The sequence below is a fragment of the Oreochromis aureus genome, linkage group 7 (assembly GCF_013358895.1).
Source record: "Oreochromis aureus strain Israel breed Guangdong linkage group 7, ZZ_aureus, whole genome shotgun sequence".
In the NCBI taxonomy this organism is placed as follows: Eukaryota; Metazoa; Chordata; class Actinopteri; order Cichliformes; family Cichlidae; genus Oreochromis; species Oreochromis aureus.
The window spans coordinates 45433661-45445764 of NC_052948.1; the positions used below are offsets into that span (position 1 = coordinate 45433661).

The 12104-nt window shown below is 41.3% G+C and overlaps 1 protein-coding gene across 2 annotated transcripts in view; it reads left to right on the forward strand.

Moving 5' to 3' along the window:
- The window catches only part of rgs3a (regulator of G protein signaling 3a), a 130831-nt gene that overhangs the window by 28428 nt on the left and 90299 nt on the right, over nt 1-12104 (forward strand). Inside the window, exons 1-2 of one of the 2 annotated variants that reach the window (XM_039614804.1) lie at nt 7335-8161; nt 11616-11697. In XM_039614804.1, coding sequence (XP_039470738.1) covers nt 7913-8161; nt 11616-11697 — 331 coding nt within the window. In that variant the 5' untranslated portion in view covers nt 7335-7912. Of the gene's footprint in view, nt 1-7334; nt 8162-11615; nt 11698-12104 lie in introns of those variants that run through there. The other variant, XM_039614803.1, reaches the window with a different exon arrangement.

The following is a 12104-nucleotide window of genomic DNA, read 5'->3' on the forward strand; positions in this document are numbered from 1 at the left end:
GTCAAATGTGCTTAATAAATGTGAAAAGTGGTTATTATGTTTAAAAATAAATATATAAATAATCTTACTTTACTGCTGCCAGTGGAAGCCCCTGGTTGGCTCTTCTTTTATTCTGTGACTCATTTGACCGTCGTGTGTCACATCAGAGATGGTGCTTGTGTTGTTTTATCCCAAATGATAGCAATTATGCAGCAAATAAATAAGACATAAAATTGCTTTGCTGCAAGCACCTTCCAGAATGCATCCTGTAATGGTAATGCAGGTGCTTGTTCTAGATAGTTACTTGTATTTTTTCAATGTATGGAGCAGATTACATGTGTAAAGGAATTTCTTTTACTTATGTACTAATCACATTATTTTATTGTATAATGCCTTGGTGCCACTGGATTTTAACATGTCTGACACCCATACTGTAAGAAGGAAGTTGGGGGAAGCAGACCACTCCACAGGAAGAGTCTTTTGTCTCTTCGAGGACTCTGGGAGGTAGCAAGGGAGTGTGAACCTTAAGGTGTGAAACAGCTGTACTGCCTTTTGTTCCTGGAGAAGGTATTTAACTGAGAGCCATGCTAGGCTCAGTGAGACTCTGCTGACCCTGCCCCGTGGTCATGCAGGCTCTCCACAAGCTTGGTTGTCTGTTCTGTGTGTTTGGATTAAAGAATGTTAGCTACTGCTCACCGCTCATCTGCAGGCTTTATTTAATTGGAAAACTTCCACAACACATGAAAATTAAAAAAAAAAAACAAGACTGAAGAATGTAAGGATATTATCAGTCTTTCAGTACAAATGTACAATACGCTGCATGTCATCAGAAAACCCCACAGTACCTGAGCCTAAGTAGTAGTGTAACAAAACATGCATACAAGGCACAGAGGCCTACTGTAAGAAAAAGTCCTTAGTTGGTCACCGACTGTTTAGCAGACAAAAACTTTGAAAAAAATAAAACAAGTAATAGTGACTATTTTGGCAGTGGAATGAATGAGAGATAGTATTAATTAATTTTATGACTCATTGATTGTGGTAAATAATTAAGTAGGCAGGCAGATTAGTTTTAGGGAAACACTGATTTGCGTTAAATAATTTTCGGTAGTTAGATGAGTTATTTTGTTCGGTTACAATAAAAAGCGCTGGTTTGTGGTTTAGGGAGGATTGTGGTCAAGATTAATAAATGTCAGTGTTAATTTGTGGTTGGACAACGTAAACAAACTGTTAAGTTGAAAGTCAATAGTTTGTTGTTTTGTTTGTCCACCTGATCTTACCTCAGATTTTTCACTTGAGTCTGCTTCTGTCTTTGGCTGCCATTGACTTACATACGATGGCTTCGACTCAAAGGCCAAGACTTCTGGTTCTGTGTATGGGTCATTTTGTGGATGCAGATAAAAAAGAAGAAAGCTAAGCTATCATTCAACCCTGGCCCAAAATACATTCCATCATTTGCTCTATAAACACACTGTTTGCCTGCATACAACCTGTAAGCCTGCTTAAATGCAATTGACCAGTTGTACTGAAAGCCCAACCAGAAACCATCTGCTGCTAACAAAAATCAGATTTTACATGTTAATATGCAGATTTTAAACCCTACACTTTGCATAAAAGAGGGATGTTTTTCCACTTTCCAGACACCCTGAATATCCTGAGTGGAAGCTCCGCCTGTGCTTGTTAAGACGGTTTCTCAAACCACAATCATTGTAACAAGCAATTTTTTTTAGACCAAATCATTTTATAAAGTTAATTTCTCTGAGATTTATTAAATTACATCAGGTAAAAGGGGACTCCTATTGGTTGATCTTGATGGTATCAACAAACTGCATGTAGTGAATCAAAAATCATCAATAACGTTGTAGTTATTTTGACAGTTTGAGGCTGTATCCAACAATTTTTTTCCCCCCACCGCACTTTGCAATGGCTGAGGGCTGCGTGTTTTACAGGATGCTAAATCCCACAGCGTCTTCTTCCAAACTGGATGCTTTTTTAGGTTGCCACAAATTAAACTTTGGGTAGAATGCTCAGTTATTATTTACTTAGCCATCAGGCCACAGTGGAGAAGGTGCTGGACTAATATCTCACTGGCTACTTGAAAACACTGGAGGACTTTTACTGGCGCCCTGTCTTTACCTGACATCCCCAAATGAACACCTTGCTCAGAGGGAAACAGTTCTTGGAGTCAAGTTTTGTTGACCCGGGATCCACGAGTTAAGCAACAGTCAGCTGGAGTCAGGTGCTTGCTTCACATTACTTTTGTGGATATTCCATTTCGTGGCAACTAAAGCGCTAAGCTGAATCCCCACCCCCACAAAAAACGCTGTCCCCCTAAAGCGCTCTCAAGCGCTCCCAGCTGGATGTTTTCAGAAGAACGTCTGGCGTTCTCACTTGGCAAAAAATGCTTTAGTGGACAAAGCCCCTCAGACCTATTCAGCAGATCAGTATGACACTTAAAACGTATCCATGTTGCTTTAGAAACACGCCGGGATGCCAGCTTTGTGAAAAGCAGTGGTCATATGGCGCTTATGTAGAGAATCAGAGTTATTGCACAGGATTAGACAGAGGAGGGAACTTTAGTTTCACCTTTCACAGGCTTTGCTTCTATCGTTTAGGTTAAAAAGTACTTCTCTATATCTTCTTGTTTTCCACATATGCAAACAAAACTTACAAATACATTACATTTCCTACACTGCTGGAAGAGTCGCTTTTAAGGTCATTGAGGGCATTGTGGCATCTGCATGTGTAAAAGGTCCTTTCCTCTTCCCTTCTCATCTCCTCCCTCCTTCATTCTTGTTTTCCCTCTTCCTCTTTATCTCCGGGTGAATCAGAGTAACATATGATTGTGCGGTTTGTGTGGGACAGTCTCAGGGGAGACTTAAGGGAGGGGGGAAAGCACATTCACAGACTAAATTAGGGGAGAATGGAAAAGCCTTTTAGAGTTTCTCCTTTTTTATTTTTTTTTGTACTCGCTTTCTGTTGCCATGTCCCTGCTCCGTTCCAGACCACCGCTAATTTCCTCCCTCACTGTGGTATCCTCCTCTGCATCCTTCTCCTCTCTTTCGCCCCTGTCCCCTACTAAACAAAGAGGTCTGTGGTATCATTAACTGCCTTCTCTTCACCAACTCAAACATTTTTCAGTGTTTGGTAATGGCCTTGCACATGAATACCTTCAGCGATTCACACAGGACTCATTAAAAGGCTTTGGAGACGTTGATAGAGATGTTGGTGAAGATAATACTTGATATACACAAAGGAATGTACCACAGCAATGAAAAAGCACATGGCTATTTAAGAGCATTTTCCATCCACTGAATACACTTTCACAACTTCTTCGCACGTATTGTGGTTCTTGTGCATTTATTTAATTAATAAATTAAGTTAGTTAACATGTTTGGAAGATAAACTGTGTTTCATAATGTGTGTTGCGGTGTGCGAGCCGAACGTCCCTGTAATGTATTCAGAAATGCTGGTGCTGCTTTTTAAGAAAGTGTTGTTGGCATTTAGGGTTAATAATCATAGGAAGGGCATGTTGTGATGACTGCAGCATTTGATTTGTGTGATATTTAGAGAAAATGTTGATGTTCTCTTAAAAACAAAATCATAAAATTCTCTTGCAACGCCTTAAATGGAAAACTAAAGCAATTTCAATGCTCTTGATCTTTTGAAATCTGACATTTTGAGTTACCAATTTTTTGTAAAGTTCGGGTGAGGGTTCTGTTTACCTGTCAGATTGTACTGAAGTAAAATTAAAGATATAAAATTGCTTGTTAGAAAGCAAGCACCGTCACCATAATAATAATGGTCACATAATAAATGTAATAATTCCTTTATAAGGTTACTTTATAAAAATGCCTTTCAAGATTTTGTGGCCACTTAATGGAAATAATGTAGAGTAAAAGCTGTTATATAAAACACAAACCAGCACATTAGAAACAAATGTGCTGGTTTGTGGAAAAAAAACCCCACAGGAAAATAATCAAGCCTAATGAGCTAGAACAAAATCCACAGAGGATGCAAGGTGGGGTTTGAGTAAAGTCTTAAACTGTCCCAGGATTTCATGTTTTGGATGTTAGTTTGCAGAGTTTTGCAATAAATTGGAGTGTGGCTACAGAAGGCTTTGTCTCTCACAGGCTTCAGCCTGGGGAGAGAAACGGGCACCTCTCCTGTGTCTGAGGAGCACAGGGTTAGGAGGCAAGAGCGATGCTGATGCACAAGACGGTGGAAGGGCTTGCAGGTGAGGTGGAGAGTCTTGTAGAGGAGTGTGATAGACATGTGCCTCTCAAGAACTCAGTAGGAAACAGGACTTTATTACAGAAGTTCAGAGGTGGAAAGAGAAATGCATGCTTGAGCGTTTTTAGCAAGAGGATTAGAAAATGAAACCCAGAGACAAGAGGTGTTGTGGAGGTGGAGGCATTTAGATTGATGTGTTGATGTGAGCAGTGGAGAACACCCTGGGACAGAGAAGCTAGGGGGGCTTACTGATAGTAATTAACTGCTTTCCTTTGGAGAGGTATGATTGGAACCAGGAGAGGGCAGTGCCACAAACATGCATTGGGTAAAGTGGGTGAGCAGAACACTGCAGCATACAATGTCAAAGGCAGTGGTTGGGTTGAAAACCCACCATCTTTTGCACTGAGGAATTTGTTAGTGATCTTGATGAGGACAATCTCAGTGCTGAGCTAAGTTGTGAAGCCTGGAGAGGGTTGTAGAGTTCATGATTGGACTTATAATGCTGGATCTGTGCAGCAGCTGCTGCAAACTCAGACTTTCTGGAGTTTTCTTTGTTTTCTCACTTTCTAAAAATGATCATCTGAAGAACAGATTTAAGACTTGACATGAGGCAGAGATGCCATGTCAGCATTTACCAGTTATGTTTACAGGTTAAAAAAAAAGGCTATCGGCTCATGGCAATGACAGTGAGCACAGTTCATGAATATTAACAATAGTTGAGCCCTCGACAACATGTCCCCTCACATCAATTTGCTTGTCAGCTACCATTAGCTTTTAAACCGTCTCTGTGCAAATGGGTCTGACACTTTTGTCTGTTGCAAAGGATGGGCAGGAAGGGTGAGGTGAGCTGAATAGATGAGAAAGAGTTTATTTTTTTCTTCTTTTGGATTGTGTCTTTGAAAAAAAAATGAAGAATGGCTGGATTCATTGCCAGGAAATATTCTTTTGTGAGTATTTTGGGACTTGGCTGCTCTTAACCTTCCTCTCTTCTCCGCAAGGTGCTGAGCGTACAAAAGCTTATCGTTGTTCTTTCCTATACTTTTCAACTTCTGTTAATCTGAAAGAAGCAACCCTGTCCTGCTATGATTCAGGGGGAAGAGCGAACTGTCCGTGTGTCATGACTCGACCCCTAAAATTGCTTCTGATGAGCAGAGCAGTCTTCCACTTCAGTTCAAGTGGAGTGACATTAAAAGTAAGAACTGTGATCACTTTGCTGATCCCCTTAGATTTCATGTAGTTCCATCACTTAAATGTGTGAGACATATATATCTGCAATCTGCCTCTCGCTCTTTAACTTTACAGTTCAAACGGATGACGTGAGTAACTGATCGATTTAAGGTGGTGCACTGCAGAGAAAAACACGTTTTTGTCAGTTTTGAGATCTGGTTTTCAGACTAGTGGAAAGAAAGGATCCATAATGCACTGCAGATTTACTGCATAAATATAGTGTATGTGCTTTATTTTAAAAATGTGTTGTCATAATGTAAATAAGCTGCTGGGGAAGTTTCATGATGGCATCTGCACTAGCTACTTGAAAGTTTTTACCTTGTTCCTGTGTAGTTTCTCCCCTAAACATACAGTAAATAAACAATTTGAAGTTCATTGGCCTGCTCCATTCAGGGTTATGCACAGTGTCACCCTCAAAATGTTGTAACTGTAGTTGCAGCTATGACTCTGCATGCCAAACTTCCACTGTTTGAATTTTAAATGCAACTCGAGCTGTGACCTTGAACTCGGTCTTAGACCCATCGTGTGTTCACTGGCTCAGAAGACGTCTCTTCCTTTGATAGCTGTTTATTCAGGTCAGAAAGAGAGAGACAGAAGGAGGGAGAGAGATCCCACACTACTAAAAAAACCAGATTGGCCTTGTCTGGCTCCGAGACAAGCTTTTCAAACTTTTCTTTCACTCCTCTCGCTAAGACTGGCTTTCTTCTCTCCTTTTCTTCTGTCCCTCTAATCCGTCCTTCTGCCTATTTAGAGGTGAACAGCGCAGCGTGAAAGAAAGAGAAAGTGTTTTTGTGTGCTTGACGGGTAACCCTCGCCCTTTTCAAAAGGCAAACAGGGAAAAGCTGCCATCACTATTGGCATGAAGGGATCTTAAAACAATGGCCTTTTCTGCCACTTTATTAACACTGTACAGACTAGTGCAGCAGCACTCCTCTTTCACCCCGCTCGTTTTCTGTCCGTGTTTCTTTCCTCGAGCCAGATATTCAGACGATTAAAAAGAAAAAGCAGCAAGCTGGGAATTAAAGGGGCTGTAAAGGGTTAGACAGCCTTTGTCCCAGTCGTGATTTAACAGGTTTTTTCCCTCCGCTGCTATTGAGGCATTTGTTGTTGTTATTTTGCAGATGACCACCTCTCTCCCAGATATACGGATATTTAAAACAAAAACAGAAGCAAAGCTCGGATAGCCGGAGCAGGAGGGGAGATTGTTCGGAATTCTCAGACCTGCGAATTTCCGTCCCGTGTGCTTGGAGCCGAGGGGGGGCGACTGAAAGGAAAAGCAGAGGAAATATGGAAGTCGAAAACATAACAAACAAGCAGAATGTCTGGACGGAGGTTGGGGAGTATGGGAAAAAAAAAGTACGGTGGAAAGAGTCCGATGAGGTGCGAAGTTTGATTGAGGTGCGAGAGTGAAGCTTGTCCCTAAACAACAGTGCTGTCATTGTGTTTTGTATGTTTTGCCGGGAAATGAGGCCATTAAAATTGGTAACACGCAAAAGTGGAGAGCAATCAGACACGTTTCCGTTTACAGTCCACATGTGGTCCGAGTTTAACTCTGCGACAACTGCAGGCTCAGGCCCGGCCTATTAAAAGTCCTGCCTTTCACGGTCTTATTCATACATGTCTCACTCACGCTGCCTGCATTAGTCACTGCAGAGTATATACAGTATTTACAAGGGACAGCTCTATAGCACCTTTCACAACCTCACAGTGTCGACTCAGGAAACAAACTGGCCTTATCGGGGGCAGACACACAAAGCTGTTCAAGCAGCAGGGTGGCGAGGTATGCATAAGTGCATGTGTGTATGTGTGCGGAGGGGGGTGGCGGTGGGAGGCACTTCCTCCTATTCTTCTGCTGTTGAAGAGTTCCCATGAGCGCCCCTGCCAGGAGCTACAGTGTGGCCTGAGCGGGCCGAGCCAGCGCCAGTCTCGCCTACATGACGCCGTCACACACTCACACAGCTGATCTCAGGCACTGCTGCAACTTCTGCTGTTCAGGCCACAGGGCGAGGAGCTGGGCCGCGTGGTGCAGGATACAACAAATGGAAGAAGAAAGAAGCGAGATGAAAAGATAAAGAGCTGAAGAAAGGAAGGTTTTGAGTGAGAAAGGGAAGTGGAACACATGAAGCTGAGGTTGGCATGAAATTGTAGGTACAAAGAGAGGCAAAAAAAGATGATTCTGCACTGATGACTGGAGTCAGAATAATAATAGATTTTGAGTGGAAAAGTGCCTTTGGAGGTCAGTGGCAGTGTTTTTGCAAAGAGGACCTGGAAACTGAGACACGTTTACGGCAAAGCTGGTGCAGCGTGAACGCCAGAAGTATCCAAGGAGCATTTCTCTTCCACAGATTCCTTTTTGTTACCCAGCAAGGTGAGGGACACTCTTGCCACCTAAAGCCACCTAAACTGGACTGTCACCTGGGCACACTTCAATACTAAATTCCCTACAGCCTCTGTCTGGGCAGCTGTCACCGCCAAGATGATCCATAACACCCTGAAGTCCACCCAGCCATCGGAGCAAAGCCCCAGGAGAACAAACTCAGCGGCACAAAGGAAGCTTTGGCGATACTCGGGCTGCAGGAGTGCCGGCCAGGTGGAGAGTCACCGTCGTAGTGTGTGTGTATTGGCTGCAGACTTGAACACAGGAGAGGGAGGAGGAAGAGGAGGTGGTGTAATACACACCATCCACGGGCTGTGTCACCTGTGCATCGGATGTAGGCTGCCTCAGGTGTGTCTGAGTTCAAGTAACAGAAGTGAGAGAAAGGGAAGGCGATGGTGGAAGAGGGAGTGGGAATGGGGAGTTCTTTAGCCGTACAGTTGCAACCCGTGTTTGCGAGTGAAACACGAGTTAACAGTTTTAATAGTTCTGATCTTGGAACAGCGCTTTCATAATTTATCTGCAACAGATGAATAAAGTTCCCAGAATTATAACACTCCAGCAGCGTAGATAGTTTTTGATCTTTCTAACACAGAAGCAGAATATAAAATATTGAAGTGGAAACATCCTTGTTTGCACGCTACTGAACCCTGATAAAAAAAGAAAATGCACTTCCAGCTACATGCCAGGAGAAGAATAACTGCCTGCGAGCAAATGCAGGCGATATGGTGGTGTGGGGGTGGGCAGGGGGGTTGTTTTTCTTGAGGTAAGAGACCCAGGAGACACATATTTAGAATGATATGAACTGAAACTTTTTTGTACACATTTAACATACAGATCAAAATTACTCAATCAGATCTGAGAATATAAGACTATAATGTTAATGACTCCAAGTAAAGATTAATCAGATTTCAACATTTAGTGTCTAACGAGACTAAAAGAATAATGACTGGAAATTCATTTTGAGTCCGAACTTACATGATGAAAATTCAGTGAGACACGTTAGTCAGATAAGGGTGTGGGTGCGTTTTGCTTTCTTTAGTCAGTGAACATACTGACCCAGATAACAGTGTCCAGCCGTATATGAATATCGTATGTGATTGGTAAGTTTGATTTACTTACCCTTTCTCCTGCACTTTTGGAAGTAAACAAGGTGTGTGTTATACAAAACTGTTTCCAACAAAATGTCAGGGCTGATAAAATAAAGGGGTTAGTAACAAAACTTTGCAAATGATTTAAATCATTCACACCTGTTTGAAAACAATAAAAAACAAGAAGTTGGGAAAAAAAGGCTTTTGAAAGGACAAAGTTCATTTTCATTAAAAATAATGACATGGGAAACAAAAGCCTACAAAAGTTATGTAGTCATCAGATGGTGATCTATATTGATGTTGATTGTGGGTCACGCAAGGACGAGTGAAAAAAAAAGAAAAGCACATGCATGAGCACTCTTCTGCTGGGTTCATTTAAGTTTGTTACAACTAACTTAAAATCCTATTTTTTATTCTAGTCCTTACTCATTATGATTGAGTTATTAATTCATCAGTAAAGCCCTGCTTATACAATTTAAATATTTAATGCATGCTGGCAGCATGTCCCATTCATTTTTCTTCATTTATCTCACTAATACGTCTTGTGATTGATGGACCGAAATATGAAAAATCATTGATGGATTATTTCCAGGCTCCTCTTTTCTAAAAATAATCCTCCTGATTTCATTTAGAAGTGAAAAAAAAGGACATCAGACTGCTTTATAAAACAGACCAGAGGTAGTCCAAGTGATTGGACTCGGCTATGCTTACAAATTTAATTAACGCTGTAAAAGCTCCGGATTCTGGATGAATCAATCCAAATTAGGCAGCTCTGAGAGCTTGCTTAAAAAGGACAAGTGCCTGAACAAGGAAGAGATAGAAACGGATAGATGAGACATAGCAGACTGGCAGTCTGTGCCGCACTTCTCTCCATTGTCAGTCGCATTCTTTGCTTTTCTCGGATTTCTGTCACGTATTCAGTTTCTGCTCTTTCAAAGTGTTTATTGGTGGTTTGTTGTTTGCCTTAAATTCCAGGGAAATGCTTTACTTCAGACCAGCTGTTCCTCTGTTTGTCGTTGTTCGGTCTCCTCCACTTTCTAAAAGTCCCTCTGCCCTCCTTTTCACTTTTCAATCAGCTTAGTTTGTGATCAGTTTTATCTCCTTTCATAGTGTTTTTGTAAAAAACAAAACAAAACAAATCCTGGTTTAGGTGAAGAGAGATGGTTTCTTTTTCAGTTTTTAACTGATTTTGATTGAATTTGATTGCTGTCTTCCTACAAAAATATAGACCTGCGCACACAAAGCACTGAATTAAATTTAGTTTAAGAACTTGTGTTAACTGTTGTCACAGTCGCCAGTGAAGATATGGAGTCATTAGTGCACCAGTTTAAACGTCACACTGTTTTTTGTAGGTTGCACTGACATATTCTCCTTGGATGGATGCTCCAAAGGCGAGTGTTTTGTATTTTTCAGTTACTGAGGAAGGACAACAACTAAAAATGCATGTTTGGCACATTAGTGAAACGTGTACAAAACTGTGTCTCAGTCACATTTGCTTTTTTTTTCTTTTTAGGGCAGCCACAAAGTATGCCGTATTTGTCTGTGGCATGAAAGTCTTTTTTGTAGCAGTGTATTTTTGGAGGTAGACAGAAAAGGAGACAGATTAAAGTGACTCAAGGTTAAAGGAATATGGTGACATGAGGCATAAAATCGGTGGACTATAAGAAACTGCAATGGTAGTCGACATTTCAGGGTCGTGCCGAGCTTCGGGCCCCTGAATAATCAGTGTATTTCTCCAAGTTGCTGCATCCCGCTCATGGGCAGACTTTGTAATTTAGCAGCAAGTACATGTTTGCTCTGCTGTAGGAATAAAAAAAAGAAAGAAAGGGCGAGCGAGCGGGGATGTCTGTGTGTTTTGGGCCCCCCGGTTTTCAGCAGATGACATGGAAAGTGAGATGTTTTGGATGGAACTTTGTTGACTTTGGCTCAGACTTTCGGGTGCAGGTATTTGAATGTTTGGCAACACAAGAGACAGACAGACAATGTGAAAGAGCCATCAGCATTTGTGTCTGTGTGCGTATGTGATACTTTTCAATGGACAAATATCAGTCCTTTCTCCTCTACTCTGCAAACCTGATTGGACAACATATTCCAGTAAAATCACTTCGTATCGATCATTCGAAACATTCATGTTTATTTATTAATGCAGAATTAAAACCCTGCAAATAGCTATAGAGCACAACTTCACAGTTCTTACCAGCACCATCAAAGTCTCAAAGGTTAAATCTTACTGAATATGAAGTAGGTTGCAGTGATTATTCATGAACTTCCTGTTGTATTGAATTTTATGGAGCTATTTTGGCAATATAAAACTAACTTTTTACATTAATGGGGGGAAATTAAAGTCTTCATCAGCTGCCTCTGTATACTGCATATATAAAATCTGGCTAAATGTTAAGTTAATTGGCAGTCTGACTGTTTTTTCCCCTTTCCCTCAGCTAATGGACAAAGAATCTTTTTATCTCAACAGTTGTTTTTCCCACTAACTCAGCTAATTGGCTTCAACGGGAATCTGCTGTCAAGACAGTTTTAGCAGGAAGTAGAAGCAGAATACAAATCATAAATCCAATTGTCCCGTAGCGAGGAAGGAAGTTGATCATTTTGCTTACGTGCTACTTTTCGTTTCTCAGGTAGCAGGGGAGAGAGTGATTTCCTATCACTGTATCACAAAATGCTCATGTCTGTGTGTGTGTGTGCGCGTGTGCTTTCTGCAGGTGACCATCCTTCGAGGAAAGGATGGATACGGATTCACCATCTGCTCGGATTCTCCTGTGAGGGTACAGGCTGTTGATCCAGGCAAGTTTTACACGCACGTTGTTAGATACACGAAACCCAACTGTTCCTCAAGGACCCATTGTTTAAACTGTGGGTCTTTAAATGCTCGGAAACATGACAAAACAGCGCTGCACTTTTCTTTGAGCCTGCCTTTTATATTTTTGATGGACGGGTTTGATTCAACATCGAAATCTGAGGTTTTTCCATGTTTTTTTCACTGACTGCCAATGACAGATTTCTGTTTTTAATAGTATTTGTATGACATGAGGATATGCCAAAATAGTGTAGTGCTAAACAACATAGTATAAATTGTATATGTCAAAACAGGGGCCTTCTTGAGTGAGAAATGGCTTGGTGTTGTCCTCTGTTCCATTTTACATTTGCTGTGTAAATACTCTGTTTGCCTTTGTGTCCCATTGATTGACCTG